Source organism: Clytia hemisphaerica, unplaced genomic scaffold (assembly GCF_902728285.1).
Source record: "Clytia hemisphaerica strain Z4C2 unplaced genomic scaffold, Clytia hemisphaerica genome assembly, whole genome shotgun sequence".
Classification (NCBI taxonomy): Eukaryota; Metazoa; Cnidaria; class Hydrozoa; order Leptothecata; family Clytiidae; genus Clytia; species Clytia hemisphaerica.
Genome location: NW_027104402.1, coordinates 63,590 through 88,425, shown reverse-complemented (window position 1 = coordinate 88,425; position 24,836 = coordinate 63,590). Strand labels below are relative to the sequence as shown.

At 35.0% G+C, this 24,836-nt stretch overlaps 1 protein-coding gene across 1 annotated transcript; it reads right to left on the bottom strand.

The window, feature by feature from the left end:
• Positions 1 to 219: 219 nt before the first annotated feature.
• LOC136819944 (myb-like protein X) lies at positions 220 to 18,607 on the bottom strand. Its single transcript, XM_067076180.1, has 15 exons — positions 18,542 to 18,607; positions 14,429 to 14,455; positions 12,893 to 12,983; positions 12,550 to 12,706; positions 8,932 to 9,130; positions 8,497 to 8,556; positions 7,980 to 8,093; positions 7,219 to 7,290; positions 6,434 to 7,001; positions 5,718 to 6,008; positions 5,215 to 5,505; positions 4,211 to 4,324; positions 3,239 to 3,315; positions 1,447 to 2,307; positions 220 to 1,167 (listed from the first exon to the last, which is right to left on the bottom strand). The coding sequence occupies exons 1-15, from the start codon at positions 18,584 to 18,586 to the stop codon at positions 220 to 222; spliced, it is 3,915 nt and encodes a 1,304-aa protein (XP_066932281.1). The 5' UTR covers positions 18,587 to 18,607.
• Positions 18,608 to 24,836: the final 6,229 nt, after the last annotated feature.

The window sequence follows — 24,836 nt, the reverse complement described above, 5'->3', positions numbered from 1 at the left end:
ATAATTTGTGATGTAATTGTTGTTCAGAAAAACTCTAAAAAGAAAAAATAGCAAAGAAATGAACTTTTGTAGTATTGATCATGAGTTTAGAAAGACTAAAACTTCAATCTTAAAACAATCCTCTAATCCTCAATCTCTAAAATCCTCTAATACAGTAAAGTTTACATCTCCAAAAAAGGCATTTAGAAATTGTCACCTATTTAAATAATTAGCACATGTTTAATTCATACCTATTTCTCTATGTCCATTCTTTTCATTTTCACTCTTCGAATTGAATGTTGAAAAACTGTCTGAAGGCTTGCCAATTTCAGAAGATGACAGAACAATGTCAGGAGTTGGTACAACGCCAGAAGGTCGGTTAATGTCAGCAGGTTGGTCAATATTTTCAAAAGGATTATGGTTGTTGTCAATAAGGGCCAAAAACTCCCCAGTTCGTGCAAGCTGTTGTTCTGCTTGTGGAATCTGATAAACATATTTGTTCATCTCCTCCGAATGTCCGAAGTGTTCATAAGATAAATTTCTATCTTTCTCCGACATATCAAGGGCACCCATAATAGACGATACTCGATGGCGATTGAGGGTTCCGTTGATTTTTGAATCGATCCCTGCTTTTTTACAGCAAGTTGTAAGTGCTGCCCATCCATCAGTATGTAGAAGGCTGTTTCCCGTGGATGGAAAAGCAAACTTGTTTAGCTTCGATACACCAGCTTCGGCACGCACTTTTTCGTCACAGAGGAAAATCATAGCATCGACCGTGTCTGGTGGAAAGAAGACGCATACCTGTTTATCACCTTTTCCTTCTTGATAGGTGATTCTGTTTTTAGTTTTAACCTCTCGTTTGTATTGTTCCCTCACTTTGGGTCGAAGCCATAACCCTTCAATAGCTTCTTTCCATTGATAGGTAAATAACCTTGCCGGTTCACCTCCTCTGCGCCCATTAAACATGGTTAGTCTGGCACATGTTGCATCTCTGACTTGGACGTACTCGTTGCTTGGGGGATTGAAAATGAAATTTTCTTTTAACGTCACATCAAGGAGGTATTTTTTCAGATCCTGAACGATTTCTTCATCTGGCAAATTTTCCGGGCGTCTCGTTGATTTGTTTCGTTTTTGCTTTATTTTGTAAAGTGCTCCATTGAAAAGTTCGTTCTCAACCAAATGAAAACACTTTAACAAATTCACAGATCATTATAGAAGAGTTATTATCCCCTTCAATAAGAAAATGTGCTTCCAATGTTTTTGCTGCCAGCTTAATAACATTTTGAATTTGCACTTTCAATCCGGACTTCTGCTCATTGGCTTCAGTTTCAGTAAGAGACTCAATTGCATATCGCAAATGTTTCATATTTGTTCTATCAAACATTGACCTCAAATCTGTTTGCTATACCCAAAGGATTCGATAAATTTTAAAAGAAGACGACTCAGGAGTCTCATGTGTGAACGTACACGTGTTTCGACTTCTTGCATCTTTTCTGATTTACACTTGTTGCCGTTGAAAATACGAGCACAACGATTAATATATATGGTCAGTTTTGGCCAATTTGATATTTCATCAAGTTTCATTTTATTTATGACATCTTTAAAATCAGCTGGATACTCGGTTACAATCATGTCTTTCACAGGTATCATCGGAATCATCACTTTTCCTCCTGTCTTTCCACACTCAATTTGGTGGCGCGCTTTGAATGATTTAGAATATGTCCCTTTACACTCGGAACAAACTACAATGTCATTGGCAGTTATTATTTTCGCGGAGTCTTTAGATCGTCTTTCTCTCATGTAGCATGGATTGTCTTTCAACATTTCTTTTTGGTTGTATTTGAATATGCCTTCTTTCTTCAAGTTGTCGAAAAGTTTGTTTTGTAATTCCTTCGGCTTTGCTAGAATTTGGATTATTGCTGGTTCGTCTTTGTGCTGTAACTTCAAATGGCGTGATAAAACACTTTGTTTTCTTACGCATCCATAAGGGCAAGGACGCTTCGGCTTTTTCTTCTTTTTCTTTTTTCCATCCTTATCATCTTTCCGTTCAGCAATGGCTCCTTGTTTTTCCGCACCAGCTCCTTGTTTTTCGTCATTTTCCCTTTGTTTTTCGATGTTTCTTTCATGATTTTCGTTGTTTTTGTCTTGAATTTGTCCAATGTCTTGTTCTTCTTCTCGTATTGAAATCTCCTGTTCATCAGCTGACGTGTCAATGATTTCACCTATACTTGATCCTAAGCCGATGGCAGAATCGTTTTTAATCAGCATCTCATCCACAGGTGATGACGCTCTATATTCATCTTCTTTTTCAAACTGAGCACATAACTCCTATTAATGAAAAAAACAATACATTTAACACATGGGAAAAAGGTACAAAGAGAAAATATAGATATATGGTACAAGTTCAGAAAAAAGGTTGAAATTTAGTCTTATACAGGTTATAGTCGTGTTAAAAATGCCAAACGTCAAAGTTTAAGAAAGCATCAATTCCCAAGAAAGAAAACATGTCTAGGACACTCTGCCACACTACGAGTAAAAGGCTTGTGAGTTTAAGCTAGGAGTGCTGCAACATTTGCCGTTTTAATGTTTTATGGGATTTGACTTAATTTGTTGGGTTGCCCTAGTCGTGTTTTTCTTTTCAACGTTTTCATTATGCTGAAGTCTTTTTAAATTTATAACACCACAAGAATTTAGTCTAACAATCAACACACAGGAATAAAGTCTCCCTTAAGGTTACGGACGTGTTCATTTTAATTCTTCTAAAATTTACAAATCTAAAAATTCAAAACTTTGAAATATTGAATATCAGACTTCAGATCAGATTTATCCCCCCTTGGAGTAACGCAATGTCTGATGTCTCCTAAGTTACAACTTTAACTTGTAAATAAGTAACCTTATGTTGAAGGAACAACTGGATGGTCCATCCGGAAACTTTTCTAATTAACATTGAGAAAAAAAAGGCATAATGTCTGAAAATGCGCTTTGTGAAGAGTTTTTTAAGTATTTCTCCCCATAGGGTATCCCCTTATGTTTCCAAATGTTAAAAATTTAATCACAAAATTCAACATAAAAAATCACTTTGTCCACCTTCTCTTAAAAGGCAGGGATTATCATGTTTTCATTTTTTATTTTGTGCTTAATTGGTTTTTACAAAAACCTACAAGACAAAAAGTAGAAACATAATCCCAAAGCAATCCAAACCAATTAAAGCAAGTTAAGGAACATTAAAGCAGAACGCAGAAATTTAGTTCGAACTTACATTCATTTTAGCAATAGCCCTTTCCAAAGCATCATCTGGGTTAACAACTGCATCTACCTGTAATTCGTCTTCAAAAGCTGAGAAAAAAATGTATAGAATTTGATGAGAAAGGTAAACTTCAGAAGGGGGGTCAAACCTGAAGGGAGGTGCTAATCCTAACCTTATCAACCTTATTTTGCGTTTTCAGGGGTGCATTTTCTCCCTTTTAACCCTCCCCCCCCCCAATATCTGTTAATCCTTTTTTTATTTTTCAGTTTTAGTTGTTCATAATTTATAATAGAAATATTATAACTACCGCACAGTTTTCTATCAATAAAAGAAACAACTGTAATGTGCTGTACTATTTCTATTCCCTCAATTGGTACAGCAAACTATGAGGTATATTTTTTTACTTATTAAAAACAGTAAACAAAAAAGATCATGTATTTTGATGTCATACACGTATTCTCTTTACTTGTACGAAATATCCCCTGAAAGTTTTAAGGATCTTGTTTTAAGATAAAGAATATATGTTATAAGAAAATTCCTATAATTTTACTTTATCAATACCAAGTCAATATTATGCACAATTTCTAAAAAGTGTCCTATGCTAAAAGGGTTGTCCACCACTTTTGATTTTAAATTAAAAGCTAGTACCATGGTACAAAGGGGTGGTCCCCCTATTTTGAACATAAATTACAAGTTAGTACCATGGTACAAAAAAAGAAAAAGTGAGAAAGTACACATTTTGTCCATCACCGCAAACACACGCCTGTCCGCCCAGCCCCGGTTATTTGGTACCTGAGAATTAAAATCACTTTTCAGATATAGCCAAAACGTTTTAAAACAAGCGATTAATTTTTCTTAAATTTTATTTCCTGTTTCATTTTTCATGTGTTCTATATCTTGCATGCATTTTTACGACAGCATAAATCTCCATGATTATGATTTAATAATACTTCCTCAATGTTAAACACAATAAAAGTAGCTTACGGATAAAGTCAGGATCACCAAACGTTTCTAGGCCATCATGTTCTAATTCCATCCCTTTGTAGCTGATCGTTTTTTTTCGTTTTCTTGAGGATCTTCGAGTATTTCCAGTATCATCTGAAACGTAGAAAAAGCTTAGTGGAGGGATCTGTTCAATTTGTGTTATGCAAAGTTCACACTTTGGTGTGTTTTCCGGGGAGAAAAATGACGGTCTCAGGCAAGAATCAAAATTTAATGAACATTTTGGCTTTAGAAAAGAGAGATGTTATAATACGCATACTACTAAGTAACTGTTTAGGAGGTCCATTCGAGAAAAAATGGACTGACATTGGAGCCGAATGGAACAAACGCAGTGAGATTAGATATTACAGGTAATGTATAGATGATTTCTGAGTGATTTTTAGCCAGGAACAGCTGTCTTCTCTGGTTTTTGCTCTCTTTGAAGCTTAGTATCCCGAGTTAGGTAGAGAAACCACCTATACTCCCAATACATCTCTAATCTTGTTTTTATTTTTTGGGAGCTTTCAAATGGTTTATAACAGGTCACTTTCTCTTTGAAGCTAAAATTTTCATTAAATTTCTCTGAAAAACACCAAAGTGACCAAAAAAAAAAAGGTTTGGTTAAAAAAAAAAACACAAGAAGAGGTTGGAAAATCAACTAACAAAGATATCTCAACAACATAATTTATTATATAGCTGTTAGAAGTTTTAGAGAGGAGGTTTCTTTTAAAATCCTCCTTTGTGAAACAGGGGATGCTGGATAAGTCTGAGAGGAGCTATAATGTGTGTGAAACCTGGTGAAACGGCAAAAATCGGTATTTATAACAGTTATTTGTCTCTGGAAAAACAGAGTACTAAAAATGTCTAGTCATAGGAATGTTGGTAAAAGACGTTTCTTAATTAGGCTAAAGGAACTACTGACCCCTGACTACCTAGAGAAAGAATTTCAAAAATTTGTAACTTTTTAACTCTAATATCGCTAATTTAAACAGAGTTTTGATACTTACTATTACTCCACACATCAGCCTTGTCCAGTACAAACAATTCATCACTGTCAGCATCACTATTTTCTGTCAGTTCTTGCTTGTGTTTGACATTGCGAAATTTTTCTTCATTGGGTAGTTTTTCGTTGTTCTGGAATTTGTTGTCCTTTGGTGATCCATCGGTCTTCTGTAAATCTTTCTGTTCGAGTGGCTTTTCGTTCTTTCTTAATTGTTTGTCTTCCGAGGATTTATCGTCTTTCAGAGATTCTTTGTCTTTTGGTAATTCTTCTTTTGGTGATTCATCGTCTTTATGTACTTGAAAATCATTATAAAACAAGATTGTTTATTACGGCCAACTATTAGTACAAAGTACAAAAAATGTCTAGCCATAGGAATGTTGGTAAAAGACGTTTCTTAATTAGGCTAAAGGAACTTCTGACTCCCGACTTTCATTAGGGAAAGAATTTCAAAATTTTGTAACTTTTTAACTCTAATATCGCTATTTTAAACAGAGCTTCAATACTTACTATTACTCCACACGTCAGACTTGTCCAGAACAAACATTTCATCACTGTCAGCATCACTATTTTCTATCAGTTCTTGCTTGTGTTCGACCTTTCGAAATTCTTCTTCATTGGGTAATTTTTCATCCTTCTGTAATTTGTCGTCCTTTGGTGATCCATCGGTCTTCTGTAAATCTTTCTGTTCGAGTGGCTTTTCGTTCTTTCGTAATTGTTTGTCTTTCAAGGATTTATCGTCTTTCAGAGATTCTTCGTCTTTTGGTAATTCTTCTTTAGGTGGTTCATCGTCTTTATGCACTGGAAAATCGTTATGAAACGAGATTGTTCATAACGGCTATCTTTTAGTACAGAGTACAAAAAAACACTCCTAAAACCTTAATTTTAGTAATTTAGATGTGTGATTACTGATTAGTATATATAATCACATGATAACAAGTGAATCCATCTTGCGATTAGGAGTGCTATGCTCAACTTTGAGTTGTAAAACTAATTTTATGGCTTGCAATAAATCGCACTCCTAAGACATTTCAGGTGTGTGGAGGTGTGCGCATACTATCGCACGCCTCAAATGATACAGCCAGCTAGTCATAGGAATGTTGGTAAAAAACGTTTCTTAATTACGCTAAAGATACTACTGACTCCCAACTACCATTAAAGAATTTCAAAAATTTGTAACTTTTTAACTCTAATATCGCTTTTTTAAACAGAGCTTTGATACTTACTATTACTCCACACGTCAGACTTGTCCAGTACAAACATTTCATCCCTGTCATCATCACTATCTTCTACCAGTTCTTGCTTGTGTTCGACCTTTTGAAATTTTTCTTCATTGGGTAGTTTTTCGTCCTTCTGTAATTTGTCATCCTTTGGTGATCCATCGGTCTTCTGTAAATCCTTCTGTTCAAGTGGCTTTTCGTTTGTTCTTAATTGTTTGTCTTTCAAGGATTTATCGTCTTTCAGGGATTCTTCGTCTTTTGGTAATTCTTCTTTTGGTGATTCATCGTCTTTATGTAATTTTTCGTCTTTCGGTGACTCCTCGCCATGTTGTAATTTTTCTTCTTTCGAGGATCCTTCGTTTTTCGGTGATTCCTGGCTATGTTGCAATTTTTCGTCTTTCCAAGACTCTCCGTGTTTCGGTGATTCCTTGGCATTTAGTAATTTTTCGTCTTTTTGTGAGTTTCCTTCTTTTGATAATTCTTTCTTCTGTGATTTATCATCATTATGTAATTTTTCGCTTTGCAATGACTCTTGGTCCTTCTGTAATTCCTCACTCTTCAGTACATCTTCCTTCTAAAAAAGAGGGGTAAAATATACTAAAATGAAAACAAGTTTGTTCAAGGATACGACTGAGCTCAAAAAAGTCTTTAACATTGTAAAAATAGTACGGGTCTGAAATTCGGTGCAACTGGGTTTTAACATAACTTTTTCATCTTTTAATACCAACTTTTTACAAATCTTGACCAATTTTTTTGAAAATAACACCCCCTACTATGTAACTTATACGCACCATTTTAGATACAATTTCTGGTGTGAAAATATCACTCATGTCGTCTCTATCAGATGTCAAGTCTATCAAGTCCTGAAAGGAGAAAGATTCAAAAAATACTATAACTATAGTAAAAAATATCAACAGGATCAAACAAGACAGTTAAATCTGGCACATATGCTATGCCAATAATGAGAAAACTGGAAAAATTGTGAGCAGATCAAAGAATTTCAATATAAAATACTCGCAAAATCTACCGTAGCTGTCTATCAGTTTATAAGAATAAGACATAACTTATCATATTAACAAAACTGAGCTTGTAAACTGAACTTTCCTATAGAAAATGAACGAGTGTTGCAAGCGAAAAAATTTGGAACTAAAGGAGCGTGACAGTTTTCAGTTATCAGTTTTCCAATGTATTTTTTTTTTGAGAAGAGCGACTGGAAGACTCCCTTAGGTACAGGCATCAAAATAAGGGATAGAAAGTGCATCGCAATTTTTTGATAAGCATGATTTTGCATCCTAAAATGGATCAATTTTCAATTTTTAGCTTGTAAGTAATCCAAAGACGGATCGGAATTGCGAAATGCGATACGCTAATTAGACCCCTGAGGTACCCTCTTTTTTCGGCGTCGCCTTCAAAATACACTATGCCACTGCTTTACACTATCAATAGGAAGAATATTAGTGAGGTAGTGATAGCTTTATCAAGATGGTGAAGATATGTATACTGGTGATCTCTTTTGAGCTATTTATATTCTGTTTATGAAACAAAGTACTACCTTCTCATCATCGGCGATGATGTCAAAGTGTACAAGCCCTTCTTCTTCTGCCTGTGTTTTTAAATGTTGATTCAAAATCATTTGTGATTTGATTTTTGGATACTGATTTTCATCCTAAACGATAATGATTAATTAAAGAAGTTGAAAAAATGCCTTTATTGAAGTAATTCTCTGGAATTGAGGGAGGGGTCTTTAAGGACAAAAATCTAGCTGAAGTCCAATTTTTGCCAACTAAAAAAATGTGTTATTTTCTCTATACACTTTGCTAAGCATAGCTTGAATCTGGGAAAATTAATCATCCAAATTTTGTAAAGAAAAAAATGAAGTAAAAATGAAAATCAACTAAACTTGACGATGTTTTAAAAAAACTGTTTTCTAAAATTGTTCGATTTTTATGCAAAATTAAATTAAAAAGGCCTATGCGAAAATTAATCCGACACACGCTAAATCTTCAAATTCTTGTCTCGCAAAAATCTATCCACTTAAGGTACATATGTCATATTGAGCCAACTCGTACCTTTTTCGTCATTTGTGGGAAATTTTCACCATTATGTTCAACCTCAATTTGCTGCATTTCCTACAATAAAAAAAAACTCAAGGAGATAATCTAAGAGATGGAAATCCCTCTGAGACATAAGAACTTTGAACACTGTTCGAGACTCCAATACCTAATAGACAGGGGGTTTAGAATATGTAGGAGGGTTAGAAAAATCCCAAAACTTAATGCTTGTTTGGAAATAATCAAAATTTTAGTCAGTACCTCAACTGATAGGATTGATGCTGTTATAATCACACCTGTTACTGTTCAAGAGATGATCAGAGATTTTAAATCCCTGACACATAAGAACTTTGAACACTGCTTGAGTCTCTGCTCTCTGGTACCTAATAGACAGGGGGTTATATGATGCACCAACCCCCTTTGCTTAGGGCCTTATTGGTACCTAGTTCTTACCTGAGTATGATACCAGGGCTGATCAAATTTTCCATAAAAATATTGAATTTCGTCATACACTTCTATGGTTTTTGTGGCAAAAAGGCAAAGGCGGGGCGGTTTATTTTCCATCTCGAAAATCCTCATTTTTGCGTTGGGGAAATCTTTAGAGTCGTTCACTAGTCTTCCCAAACTACCATCATCATGTGATGCATCAAGACTGAAACACAATAATCGTGCATAGCATTATTAGATTTAAAACATCTATTAGAAAAAAATTAGATTTAACGTGAGTATAAATTAAAAGGGGTCAATTAAAAATATTGTTAAAAACAATTGCCCACCTGAGAGAATGAAAGTTTGACTTTTTTGATAGAAAATTTATATTTTATTTTATATGCAATTCTTTTACCCAATCCTTTTCAAAGAATTGAAAAATGACCCCAAAAATTAAACCAAAAGGTATGGGTTTATTCAATTTGCAAAGATGATTATCAAAGTCTAGAAGTATTTATAGATATTTAAGGATACAGTTTTAGCTCATTTTTTATTACAATTTTTCCGGTATAAATTTTTTTTCCTCATCTGCATCAGCTCCTTCTGATGGAGAGAGTTATATCGGATCACCCAAAGTTACCTTCATTTTTTTATTTTTCATTTTTTTGTTGTTTGGAATTGATTAACTAACAGTTAGGTAGGGTCAGGGTTGCTAGTAACGGCTTGTCACTGTGCCGGGTGCATACTCGGCGCCTTGGGCCCCGCAGGGTTGCTAGTAACGGCTCGAATTTCAGTCAGGTTTAAAAAAGGGGTACTTTTACCCATATTATAATAACATTACCCCCGTCTTTTGCTAGTTTGGTATAATATGTTATGAATTGCGTGAAATTGCTGTGCGGCGATGGCTCAGTGGATAGAGCGCTGGCTTCCGAATCTGAAGGTCTTTCTTTGGTGGTGGTTCGAATCCCACTCGGTGCGAAAATTAGGTTGGTCGAAATTGATGGACAAATGATTGACAGGTATGAAAACTCAGTCAGAAATGAGAAACTAAGTCTCAGAAACTCAGACAGTCAGAAAAGAGAGAGAGACAGGATCAGAGATAAGAAAATAAAAAAAAAACATGAGGGTACTTTGGGTGATCCGATGTAACTCTTTCCCCTTCTGATGAGGTATGTCCCAAAATGTATAAAAATGCAGAAATTGCAAAAAAAGTCTATTATGTTTTACTCCCTATTGACTGAAGTTATTGTACCAGAAATAAAAAGCAGTCTTAAAAGCAAATCTCCACCGTGGTGTGTCTTTAAAAAAAATCTTATGTTAGAATAAAGCAGCTACAAGCCAAGAAATCTTTACTTTTGAAATTAGGCCATGGTCAGTGCCACCAAAACGTTTCACTTTTTTCAAAATGTCTGTGACCAAGCTTCTAGAATTGATTTTGGTCAATTTGAGGGTGCTGATTCGGAATTTGAATGTTACCAAGCTTGAAAACCCGCAGTTTTTGAGTAATTTGCGATTTTTTGCGTTTTTAGGCAAAATTGTAAGCCCTGAAAATTCATGATTTTAGCGGGGTCTTCAAAATCAAAAAAGGCCTATACCACGTGATAGAGCTCTTCAAACTGAGCAAAAAAATGTATTATATCAAAGTCTAAACTTTTCTAGATCAAAAGTTATAGACGATTTTATGGTGAAAAATTGATTAAAAACAGGGAATTTCCCCACAATCTACATAATTCATGCAAAATTATATCACTTTTTTACCTCAAAAAACCCCCATCACTTTTAATCTAGAAAAGTTGAGACTTTGATATAATACATTTTTTCGCTCAGTTTGAAGAGCTCTATCACGTGGTATAGCTATAGGTCTTTTTTTGATTTTGAAGACCCCCCAAAAATCAAGAATTTTCAGAGCTTACAATTTTGCCTAAAATCGCAAATTACGCAAAAACTGCGGGTTTTCAAGCTTGGTAACATTCAAATTCCGAAACAGCACCCTCAAATTGAGTAAGAAACATATAAAAAAGTTGGTCCCAGACATTTTGAATTTTTTCTTTATTTTTGAAACATTAACAATCCACTGGCCACGGCCTAAATTAATGTTTATCTTTTACCATGATGTTCTTGTAAAGAATTATAGGCCCTGATCTTTTAAAAGTCTCCTTCTTTGTGATCCATTGAACATTTAAAGTGTCTCTCTTGAAATTCTTTATTATAATTTCTTTATAATAGAACAATGAAAGAATAGCTTTTAATTTTCTGATTTAGCTCAATAAAGGAAACAAATTTTCGGTAAAGATCAAAGAAGAGAAATCTTGAAATGGATTTCTCAAAAAATGCAGTTAACCTTGCAACTTTGAAAGAATCTGTTAAAAAATTAACTCATCTTCAGCAAAGATTTTAAAGTCTTAACGCATTTAGATTTCAACTAGCAATTGTGTTATATAGTATTTTTTTTTTAGAGAATTAAAACAGAATTGAAAAATCATTCTTTGAAGTTCAGGTTTATGTAGATTTTAGTAGCACGTAAGTTTTGATTGGTCGGCGGTAGACGAGAACTTTGTGATGATGTCATCAGCTTAAAAATTTTTTCTATGAGTTTGTATCATGGTAAGGAACATTCCGACAAAATTTCATGATCATAAGACTTCTAGACTAAATGTTATAAAGGGTGGTGCAAAACACCCCCATATTCGAAGCCCTAGAAGTTACAGCCTTAATAGCTTAAAATATATTCTGCCAATTCAGTACATTAACACTTGTATATTTATCATTAACATATGTATCATAGCTCATTATCAGGACAAACTTTTCAAATAAAAAGTATACATTTAGGAAGCTTACTGGTGATACTTTCAGCTATAATGAAAACCGTTTTTTCAAGAAAAATCACTATAAAGAGAAGGAGTTTTTGTAAAATGGCCACGCAGCAAAAACCGTACCCTTTAATTATTTTAAAGAAAATAACTTTACAATATTGATTTGTATGTTTTTTATTGTAATTGTTTCATTATCTTAATAATGAACATCCTATTTACTGTGTCCTGGTCTAAAATTTCAAGTGCAAATTAGTTATATCAATAACACAAGAGAGTGCCAACTATTTAACAAACCTGAAGCAGTTTTCTGTCGATGTAATGTCTTGTCAAGTTTGTTAAGTCAGTGTCAAAGTAATTGTTTGCTGATCACAACCTGGGTGAATTCAAACACAAAAATTTGTTGGAGTGGAAAGTTTCGCAAAAATTTTTCAGGACCGCATGATTGTTGGTGAAGGTTTTAAGCCAATAGTGACTAATTTTCAACTTCTTTCAAGCTATGATCCTAGTATGTCTGTCTGTTTGTCTGTGTGTGTCTGTCTGTGTGTCTACCTTAAGTGGACAAATTTTTGTGTGGATTAATTTTCACAGTTTTGCGAATTTCGGCCATTTTCGCGAAATCAAGTCATTAAGAAAATTTTGGGAACAGAACCGTGATTTTGTGAAAATAAGTCCACACGAAAACTTTGGGAATAAGTGTAATTAAGAATGTGTTATTGATATATCAGTCAGTACCCCAATTTCCCAAAGCTTATTGATTTTTAACTTTTTCAAAGAAAAAAGCAGGGCAGGACTGTTTAGATTTCTCTCAAACTGTTGCCTGTATTCTCACCACTTTGGCCCGTTGTGGGAAAAATCATATAGATAGGTGTCTTGAATTTTTCCTTTTCTTTGAAGCACATCCATTTCATTCTTTTGTCGCAAAATTCCGCGGTACTCTAATATGAAGTCAAACTTCTGAAATTTTCTTTTTGCAAATACTCCCCATCCTAAAACGAAAGTAGTTTTCTAAGTCTTTAAACTGCTTTCTAATAATATGCTAACTTCCAGTTTTTTTAACATACTACTAATCTCCAGACAACTCTGCAATTTTAAGCCGTTTTAAAAAGAACTTTCAAAAAATAAATCATTTGTAATCACGATTAGATTAATTAACAAATAATGTCACCATCTACCTTTTGACGTGTTGATAAACTTTTTGTAAACATCTTGCGGATCAACTTTCGCATGAATAAAATGCTCGGCCATAGCCCTTGGAGAGAGTCGCTGAAAAAAATAGTAAATGACTTCAATTAAAGACAAAACACATCAATCAAAATTAAGCATTATACCATATTCAGGGGGTAAGCAGTTAGTACGAGACATTATGCCAGTTGGTACTGTGGTGCAACATTAGAATTTGGTGCTATATTAACTGCAAAAAAGGGTGGTCCCTTTGTAAAAAGTTACAAAATTTTGGTACGATCTGTGTGAAAAATAGAATCTTAAGAGTCCGAAATTTTCAAATAAAAACACTGTATTTTTTACGAAAATCTCTTGAGAAAGTTTTTCAAATTATAAAATACCGTATTACTTTGATTTTTTTCGATTTCAGGAGGGGCGTTTATTCGAAGGGGGCCAAGTTAAATTAATGTTATGTTTTCCGTAACATGCCTGCATCTCAAAAACCCAGCACAATTGGTCAATTTGTTGCAGTTCTAGCTGTAAATTGCATGCTATAGCATACCCCCACGCTGACACACGCCTAAAATTATTTGTAAATGCTAAAATCTGTGTTATATATAGCACATTTTGTTGGTGCACGCAGAAGATACATCATAAAAGACAAATTGAATACAATAACAAACTGCTCAACTCCACAAAAAAGCCCCATAATACTTCAAAAAGTGTAAAACGAAAACAGACTTTATTTGAGCCTGTCGCTTTGTGTTTTTTTAAGGATCCTATTTTCTTTCATATACATGATTTGGTGTTTCACAGATACGTAAAACATTACGTAATTTAACATTTTTACAAGTTTTTCTAAGCGAGTGCTAGCTAAAAATATCTTTAGCTGATATACAGCTAAAAGCAGTGAATCTCAGGAGAATGGATTAGTAGACCATTAAGCAATATCTATAAGAAGCACGATTCGTTAAGCAGAATCAGATAATTAATGCAAATTTTGCATAATTATGCATAATATGAAAAATGACGCCATTTAGTGTTGATCCAAAGTTCAGAAATAAAATGGGAAATGTTTTTGGCCTGGAGGAGATTGACAAGATTTAACTTTTGACATAGAGCCACAGATGATCAACATAAATTGAGGTGGGAAAATGTAAGAACTTTTCAAGATATTTGAACACTACTTTTTCATGAAACAAATAGCAAAACTAGGCCATCTGGATTAAAGGTGAAAGAAAATGCCATGAAACATGGCGTTGGAATAGAGAGCGAATCAACTTTCTTTAATTTCTATGAAAAATTGACCGACCGCATCTATGTTTTAGATTTCTATAAATTGACCCCTGAATTTCGATTTCTGATCCAAATAAACAGTGTCCCACATTTGCTTATTTATGACCGAAAGAAACTGCATCCCGTATTTGCCTTTTTCCACTGTTATGCAAAACATAAGATCAATTTAACTTGGCCTAAAAAAGTAAACAGGGATCATAATCTTCAAAAGTATGAAAAAGATACAAAGATAAAAAGGTCCATCCATTTACCTTTGGTCTTTCATTTGGTTGCATTGTCTAAAAAAATGAACATAATGTAATGAATTCAAATTATGACAAGCCAAACATTGTGACCTATATGATTTGATGAACTAATGAATGTGCACACTATAATGTGAAGATTTTTTGTTTAAAGGTGCTGTTTGCTAGCACTGAAATATTTTTGTTTACTTCCAGGCCTGTGATTATCAAATGTAAAATCATAATTATTGTTCAATAGCCTTTTTTACCAACTGCTCATTCATTCCATTATCCTATTTTTTCAAGTACTGTGCATTGTACTAAATAACATTTGATTGTATTTTATATGTTGTAGTTTTGTTGATTTAGACTAGACACCACTTTTTATATTAATAAAAGCATTCAGGGTCTAATGTACTGTTTCCTTTTTGTAGATCTTAGTTACCTGTTTCATTGCTAGAGCTATCAAAGCAGGATTCATCAGCAGATATTGTGTCACCTCCACAGACGGCTATATCAATCAAATCAATTATGGTTTGCCTTACAATGGAAAACATATGGAGTGTTGGATATTTCTGCAAAATATTGTATCTTGAAATACTTTTCTCACAGAACTCTTTCAGTGAAAGGACTTGTATCCTTCTACGGTGTATGTCATCCGAAACAAGGCTGCTGTTGTCTTCATTGAGGTTGAATCTAGTTTTCTTGCAGGGTATCTCAAGCCTTTTGTTATCAATATCACTAATTCTTTTTTTCTCCATTGAAATATTTACTGAAAGATTGTTATCTCATATTTAACAAGCAACATGCCGAATAGACCTCTGATGAAAAATGGAAAAGAAGTCTGATTGTACAACTGTCAATTATTCATTTGAACGACCCTAGAAATAACTCATTGATTCTTCAATGATTCTATCGAGAGTCTAACAACCTGGATTCAAAATACCATTCCAATAGCTAATGTTGTCAAGAATTTGAAACATGAGGTCCCAACACTAATAGACCTCTTAACTTGAAATGTCATTTATATATTTGCGACTTAAAGCCCACAAAACGACCCAAGCTTTTGAGGCAAAAAGATCACAACATTAGCTGCAGGCAAGCAGATTTTGTATTATTATACTTTTTGAAATATCTATATAAAACATACTGCCTCACACCTAAACATCAAGTGTTTTTTCCTCCAGACTTTTTAGCAAATGCAAATGTGCAACGGCAAAATCGAAACATTGTAAAAGGTCTATTAAAATACCTCTTCACCTAAAATCAAATATGGAGTCCATTTGTTTCTTACCTCAAAACTTCCATTTTTGCCATTTTTTCCCCAAATGCCACCATCGTGTGAAACAAATGGAAACCTTGTTAAAAATGCAAAAGTCTACCATCTTGCAAACTCTTAGTTACGTCAATAATGGCCGCATAAATTATATCGGAAATGTAAACAAACAAACAAGAAAACGAAAGTGAACAGATTGTAATTATGCAATCCAAATTGACGCCATTTACAATAACATTTTCCACCGTTGACCCAGAATGTAGAAACAAATGCGAATTTCTTTTTGCTTGGAAAAGCTTGGCAAACTTCCACTTTGACACAAAAATCACAAAATGATCAATGTAAATTGAGGTGGTAAAAATGTAAGTAATTTTTAACACTTTTGAACACATTTCGATGAAACAAATGGGAAAAAGGTGGCATAAGTGGCATAAATGGTGCTGAAACAAATGGACCCATGCATGGTCCCACCACTAAATATAGATCCCCAACTAAAATTTCCATCAAGGGTGCTTTCTTTCTCAAGACAGTGTCATCAATCAAACGTATCGACTACTGGATCAATTGAACGTAATCGAATCACAATTGAATATAACCCAGAACTTGCCATTTGATTGCTTCGATTACGTTCGATTGATTCAATTGTATTCGACTTTATTCGATCTCGTTGTACGGTACTTTAAGCGTTTGGCTCACACTAAAAAAAACTCTAAGAGAGTGATCCAATCTAATTTAAAGGCAATCAAAGTTATCAAACATAATTGTTATCATACATAATTGTATAATCAAACAGAATCGAACCAATTGAATGTTACTCGAACGCAATCGAATATTACCCAGGAATCGGCCGTTCCATTCAGTTGACTTGAAGTTTTTATAAAATGCTCACACAATTAGTTTTTCAAATCAATAGAGATGACGTGTTCTTTAGAAAAATGTAATAAAACTTTTTGTCTGAATAGTTAACGACTAATCCAATGAAGAAAATTTTTGTAAAATGTTCATCTCGACCCGTTCGATTAAGATTCAATTACGTTCGACAATTGAATCGCAATTATTGGATTGCGTTCAACTATGTTTGATTGGTTCGATTGCAATTTTCGTTCAAAGTTGTTCAATTGACACCATCTGGCACATTATATTATACCAGATCCGATCAATCGAACTAATCGAACCAATTTTTTAATAGAACTGATGGAACCTAATCGAATGATTAGAGTTCAATTTACCGAACTAATCGAACTTCCAGATTTTTCAAAAATTGTGAGTGTTTGATTAAGTTCAATCACTAAGGCGTCAATCACATATATAAGTTGTGTTTGCGTCATTTCCAGCCCCAAAAATTGAGTCGATCGGTCGGCACTAAATTCGTTGGAAAAGTGCGCTCTGAACCTAGGCCATCGGTCAGCACTAGAATCATGGGAAAAATGCACCCTGAATATAGGTTTGTTCGCCCGGCAAGAGTTATCAAGCGCACTAGCTGCATTATGATCTTTGTTACATATCACGGTTGCAAAAAACAGTTGCATAGTGCTTTTTAACGCAAACAATCTTTGAAAAATTACCGACCGAAAGCTTCTTTGAACTAACACTGGATGATCAAATCGGCGACTAACGATGAATGTACAAAATGCTTTGAAAAATATTGGTAAATAATCCGATAGATTTCCGACTTTCCGACTGAAAAGTGTCGGATTTTTAAGATAGAAAGTGAGTCGGTCGGACAACGCGAACACAACTTATTTGTGATCTACGCCTGATTATGATTCAATTAGTTTGACAAAGTAATTTGTTCGACTAGTCTGTACCATTCAAAGTCTGATTTTAAAGGAAAAATTGCATCGTAAAATAGGGAAAGCTACTCCTGATATCAGAATAAAACAATTTTCCGAAACTAGTGCTAATATTGCGTCAGCGCTGGCCGCAGCGCGGATGGGCAGTTGTGCGGACTAAATATATACGGGTGAACTAAATATCTGGGCGAGCAAAATATGCGGTCGAGCAAAATATCCGGGACTCGGCAAGGTAGCAGCTTTACAAAGGTCAAAGAAGTTGCGATAAGTTTTGCAAAAGGAGGTGAAGATTGGAATAACGAACTAATCAAACTATTTTTGCCTAATCAAACTAATCGAACTCAAGTTTTATAAATAATTGTGAGTGTTCGATTAGGTTCGATTAAGTTTGATAGTCGAACTCTAATAGCTCGATTAGGTTCGATTAGTTCGATTAGAAAATCTGTTCGATTAGTTTGATTGATCAAGTCGGGATTAAACCTACCTTTACTTTACCTAAGTGCTAAGAAGGTCTAGCTTGCTCAGCTATTCGATAACCCAAAAAATTTAAAATAACATGAAAATGACATGTTTCAATTTAACTACATGGAGGATCACACTATGAGATGAGAAATCCATTGCCTCTTACCAAATATATTTCACAATCCCATCCTTTCAAGAAATCTCATTGTTCTGGTTAATTCCCTTTTATTTTGTCTGAACATGGCCTGAATGAAGATGACATTGATATTGGGAAATCTAATTTTCAGAAGCTCTATGGCATATGTATCTTGCTCAGAAAGACATGTAGCTTGAAGTTGTGGATGTGGATTAGGATGTGGTACTATGAAACAATTGATACAGTGTGCTTCTGTTGGTGTGATTGATGCTTCTGTTGGTGCAATTGATGTTGCCGTGTTAGCATAAGCCATTGGTGTTCATGTTATGGAATGAAAATTGTCATGACATACAAACCACCTTTCAGAGTAAAATTAAGGTCCGCGAATTGCAGTGACAAGGTGTTGTCCTAGAGCACACTTTTAAGGCATTGAACAATAAATACGATTTTACTTATAAGCTCTAGATTTCACTTACTTTTGGCTGCTTTGGTCGACATATTCTTTCTTTTTTCCGCCGCATGACTCCTTCACGCCAACACTTTAGGTCGACGACGCATCCAATGATTAAAAAATGTGCGGGGGACAGGGATCAAAGTTCAACCGCAAAGACTTCTGGGAAGGCAAAGACCGCGAAAAAAAAGGGTCGTGGGTTTTTTTATCTGCTCCAGATGTCGACGAAACTGCAACTTTTATCTCATGTCGACTTTGCAACGATTGTTCCGACGTGTGAAAAATTTATATTCGCTACTTCAAAACCTCTTTCAGGGTTTTTTTACTGCTCCAGATGTCGACGAAACTGCAATTTTTATCTCATGTGTCATGTCGACTTTGCAACGAAATTTATATTCGCTATACTTCAAAACCATTTTTAGGGTTCTTTTGGACTGCTCCCGGGGGGGGGGGGTACTAGGGCAAGATGGGTTACGGGGATGCTCCGCTGGTCAGGGTACCTTTTCTAACCTCCACGAGTCCCAGGTAGGGTCGCAAATACACCAAAATAGAAAAATCAGTCTTTTCGAGTCCCGCGTAGGGTCCATTTTTCGAACCTCAGCGGAGCACCCCCGTCGGTCGACAAGGGTAGTACCCCCCCCCGGGGGACTGCTCAAATATGTCGACGAAACTGCAATTTTTATTTCATGTCGACTTTTGCGAAGGTTGTTCCTACTACATTTGAATTTTTAATCACGATTTCAAAGCCCATTTTTAGTTGTCTTTTTAGCATTTTCGTGATGTCAACGAAAGCAACGAAATTACAATTTCTCATGTCGACTTTGCGCCACAAGCACAATCTTTTTGTAGCACTAGAAACATCCATAAAGGAATTCAGTGTCATAAGTGGTGGCGAATGGGTGAGTATGACACCGAAAATCGAAAATTGATGATCTACACTTTTTTTTTATCTTTTTACTCGCTAAAAATGTCGACAAAACTACAATTTTTATATCGTATGTCGACTTTGCAACGATTTTTTATTATGTTTCAGAAAGTTACCCTACACTTTTGTTTTTTTATTCGCTAAAAATGTCGACAAAACTACAATTTTCATCTCATGTCGACTTTGCAACGATTTTTTTTTGTTTAGAAAATTCATTCCGAATTCAAAAACCTACTCTTTAGTCTTTTTACTCGCTAAATAAAGATGTCGACAAAACTACAATTTTTATCTCATGTCGACTTTGCAACGATTTTTTCTCATTGTTGAAAGTCTGTTAAGAGTTTCAAAACTATCTGGATCTTGACCAGTGCCAAGAAGATTCCTCAATCTGCGCCCCCACTGGTCAATGAAGGTTTCTTGCTTCTTGTCACACGATCCACACGATCTGTTGACGCCATTTTGTTGGAAGGTGTATGGAAGCATGCACGCAGCAAAAATATTTTTTCAGAATTGAAAAAACGTGGTGCAAAATTTTTGCATAAATTTAAATAATTTGAATAATCAAGAAACGAGAACAAATAATTTAATGCATGATAGCATAATTAAAAGGTTAGACCAATGAGCGATCACTAATAGCAAAATTAGTTAAATATGCGGCTTTTTCGAGCGTTTCAGAAGAGTATTCAGTTGCTGTCGACCTAATGTATGATTTGAGATATCGTGTCGACCTAGCGTAATATGCAAGCGAAAAAAATAAAGTGAAGTTTTTGGCTGAGAGACGCCCGCAAGGGCGTTTCCACGCCAAATCTATTGCGCCTCGATGGTTCTGAGTCATTTCGAGCACCTGTCATCTAATCAAGATTCGGCCTTTCCTCTTAAATTAGAGCCAAACGTTAGGTCAACACGAAATTTGTCGACCTTACGAAGATGTCGACCTAATGTGCTTTTTGATGTTCCGTAATGTCGACTCTAAGCTGATTTATGAATGTTAGAAAATCCAATTGAGATTCAACTGTCAACAATTAAGTTAAAACTTCCGATCGTAAAAACAAACGAATGTAAAGAGGACAAAGAAGAACAGCACGATGATCCAAAGCCTCATCGTCAGATCTTGGTATGTTTGTCTTGTAATTGATATGATTCTATTCCATTTGGAATTACCTGTAGCTCTTTCTTGAGGTTTTTAATCTAATTACTTAGAGTAGAAAATGTAACAGGAACAATGGTCTTGTAAAATGAAATATCTGAGAAAATCTGAAATCCGATACAAAAGACTCTTTTGTTTATAATTATTTCTTGATGATTTAGGGCCCGTTTACATGGATTTTCGGTACGGGCGTACTGAGATTTTTTCTGCACGGTCTACGATATAAACCAATTTTCATCGACTAAAATGAAAGCCTTGTTTACCAAAACGGACGTCCGAATGTTTCATGAGAAAAGAGCCACCATAGAACTCATCCTTGGCAACGGAGACCTTCTTCTCAACTGTGGCTACTGCCAATGCCCAATTTGTGGTAATATCATATCGTTAGGGCATTTTAATGATATCTGTCAAAAGAACGACCACCTATATTCTCATATAAACTCAATGCATTTCAGAGATCCGGCAAAGAGTACCCATCGAGGTATGTATTATTTCATAAATTCTAAAATTGAGATCCTAAAATGAAACATCAGCGTCATTGCGAAACATCAAATAATATTTCCCTAAACAGCATTTTTTTCAAAACAAGGTTTGAAGACATAATTTCCAAATTGCAAGTCTAATTAAATCTAACGCCAATATACTTTTAAGTCATAATAAGGTTGGCATAAAAAATGATCCATTTTTATTATTTTTTTACTTACTCATTCGCCTAAATTGCTTTTCAATAGGTCTTGGATATTTGAGTATGGCGAGGCATAAACAATACCTTTCCAACAACAAAAATATGGAGATACCACAAGGCGAACATTGTCAATATGGGTTGCATAAATTTCTCCCAGTTCAAATTCCAGGTAATTACACAAATACTTCTGTTAACTAACTTAGCTTCAACCTGTTCTGTAATTTCATTTAATACTTTTAAGAATTAATGGAAAATGGAAACCCTCAATTTTTACCAAAAGAATATCATTTTCAGGCTCACTCCCAAATTTTCTTTATCTTTTAGGGAACTAATTTTTGAAGAACTTAAGGTTGTGTGAAATTCTTTGCAGAAATTTTTATATTTGACAAAATATTTTGTCGAATGGTCCCGCTTCCTTTTAAAAGTATACTTTGTCTACTTTATTTTTGCATGGCTATAAATGGATTAATAACCTCAGTAGCCTGTCTCTCTGGAAAATATTTAGTATTAATTTTTCTGAGAGGCTTTTCGGTTAATAATACAAAATTACAATCTTTTTATTTCAGGCACAAGGACTTCACCTTTTGATAAATCTCCGAATACGCTGGTAGCGCCAGATGTCCCGGAGAACCTGAAATGTATACACCCTGAAACGGCTGAAAATGGAAATCCTGAAATGGAAAAAGTACAAGAAGAAACTACTGAAGACGTCATGTTTGGTAAGACACAATCTGTTTGAGCTTTTGACAGGAGGAGAGTGCACAAAATCTAAGTATCTAAGACAATCATGCCACGTTAGTCAAGAAATAAAATCAGATTTCTGGATTTAAGGAAAACAAAACAAGTATTTTTTGCAAAATAAAGTTTATTCAGCTAAAATTAGTATAAAGTCTAAAGTCAAAAAATTTTGGTCTAAATTGACGCTAACAGTTAACTTAAACTGTTTGCTTCACTTATCGTTTTATGTCAGCCATTGTCACATAAAAAAGTAAGGAAGTAAAAGCGAAAGCAAAAATATTTTCAACATGCAAAGGTTGCGCTCAAAAATTCGGAGACCATCCTTTAGTTTGGGCTTCTAATATTTATTATAAATTTGAAGTTACAGACGGTGGTCGTGAGTTAAAATCGCCACCTGTCGTCGAAAACACCGAGAAAGTAGCGACAGAGATATAAATTAGCTATGACTGCATTAAAACCTTCTATTAGACTCAAAAGAAACCCCTGACAAGCCAAACGAAATCACAGCTTCGTTACCATTTTGCGTTACACACATTTTTCATAAACTCATTTAGTATATAAAGATATATTAACATATTTTTTTATGAAGACGTCTCAACGAAACGCAGGCTTTCAAACAACGAGTTCAAAGGATTCACAAGCCTGGCCTTTCCGCGCTTTGACGTCAAAGATAGTAATCTGGAGGTGTTTAACCTCAAAGCCAATACCGAATTGGTGGTAGCCAACCCCATAGACGTCGCTGCCAATGGGGGTGAGTAGAACTTTCTACATCTTAACCCTTTAACGACTGTGCCTGTACCAGATTGATAACTTTTTGCCTTTTTTTCCACCTGAAATCGTGTGGGAAGATTGACATCACTTCGAAGCATTGGACTAAAGTCGTGAAAGTTCCAATCAAAATTATTGCTTGTTTACGATTTACACGTTCCATTTAACGGTTGGATATGGTTATTTAATCCAATATCATCAGACTGAATTTTTATATCTTGGCATCAGTCGGTCAGGTCGTTAAAGGGTTTCTATTGTATATACATAGAAAAAAGGAACTTACTTATTCGACTTTGCAAAAACACTCAGTATTTTTCATCGGAGTATTTTTATCTTATGTTACATATATTTGGAACATTATATATTTTTGAAAACCGAAAATGTAAATTTTATTTACGCTTTTTTGATTTAGAGGATATTTTTGTTGTTTTTGAAACTTCGTTTTTCGGCCCTTTGAGATAAGGTGAAAAGGGAAAACATAAACTCCGAATGCAACTTTAACTTTCACCCCTTTCTTTTTGAAAATAGTTGTCTCTCTTTATAAAGTTTGCTTATCAAGATTGAAAAACATTCGATTAAACATGCTGTGAAAATATTGAGAGTTTTCATCATCTCCAATGTCAAACAATAATATAAGAACCCTTTATGCAAGTTTTTTACGTAAAAATAGACATAAATATGATTGTGTCGCTGCAAGCGATTTGGGGTACATTCAAAAGGCCGAACCTATAAAACCTGAAGTTTTTGGCCGATCTGGACCGATTCAGGTCGATCTATGTTTTTACTTCGGCCGATCTTGAAAAAGTCCGATCCACATCGGCCTGGTCCGGTCCACATCGGCCTGGTCCGGTCCACTTCGGCCTGTGGGTCGATGGTTCGATATTTTTCGGATGCCGGCAATGCTTTTGTTTATTTAATTTTTTAAATGAAACGAGAAGAAGCCATCTTGTATTGTATAGTGGTAAATTTTTGTTTGATTTATTTTCTTTACTGATATAATGATAGCTATTGAATTATAAATTGGATTTTAAAACAAATCAAAGCAACGTTGAAATTGAATTCATTTTTTGAGATGTTATTAATTGCAAAACCATAGTTAGCATGTTTTGAATCAATCGTGCCTGGTGGAGTACAAACTTGCAAAGTGACTATAAATACTTTTTCAATTGTGACGTCAATTTCTCACTTTTCTTTCACTTTCTTCTTCACACTTTGGCGTTTATGGGCCATCCCGCCCAGAAAATTTTTGTTACCCCCCGTCAGACGACATGCAGTTTTAAATTACTGTTACAGACAAATTCTGGACTGGCCTTTGCGCTTGAGTCTCTGGAATGCTGTCAAAATTTGATATGTTTGATAACTTTTAGAACGATCATTAATTGATTTTCCTATTATTCATCATTCATAGAGAAGAATGACACACTCTAAGACCCGGGGGGGGGGGGGTACTTAGGCAAATGTAGGGTACGGTATGTGCCGCCCTTAAGGGTACCTTTTTTGGATTTCCAAAGTCCCGCTAAGGGTTGGAAAAATCAGAAAATAAAATTTCAGTCCCGCTAAGGGTCGCAAAAATTGCAAAATTTTCCTTTGTTTTCTCCTTTTTAGTCCCGGTAAGGGTCCAAAGTTCGAAAGTCGGGTGGCACCCCCCCCGTCAGCTCGCAACCCTAGTACCCCCCCCCCCCGGGCTCTAAGAAAAAACTTTTGGAGATTTCAGAAATTAACGCTCAGATAGGGTTGCTGTACTAAACGGCCAAAATACTCACTTTTGAAGAGTGATTTTTTTGTTACATTTCTTCTTGCATTTTCTCTATGATTGAAATTAAAATTGAAAACTTCGTTAGGGGTCCAGGTTGGGATTCTTAAAAACATGTGGTGCCCTTTTAAAAATGGGTTGGATACCATTACTACCGTCGTGCCATGGTTCATTGGATAACAAATTAGAAGCATTCATTACTCCCCCCTAAATGACCATTAACAAAAGGGGACTTAAATTAAAGATTAGAAAACGCAACAGCAAGGAAACAGAAATCAGTGTTCAGAGTTTTCCTTCTCTACAA

Excerpts from the sequence above, each read along its gene's own strand:
- LOC136819944 (XM_067076180.1), bottom strand. The coding sequence starts at position 18,586 with ATGCGGCGGAAAAAAGAAAGAATATGTCGACCAAAGCAGCCAAAA. Across the intron at positions 8,557-8,931 it reads AGCCCTGGTATCATACTCAG|GAAATGCAGCAAATTGAGGT; the intron begins GTAAGAACTAGG and ends TTTTTATTGTAG. Across the intron at positions 1,168-1,446 it reads TGCAAGAAGTCGAAACACGT|TGTTTTCATTTGGTTGAGAA; the intron begins GTACGTTCACAC and ends AATTTGTTAAAG.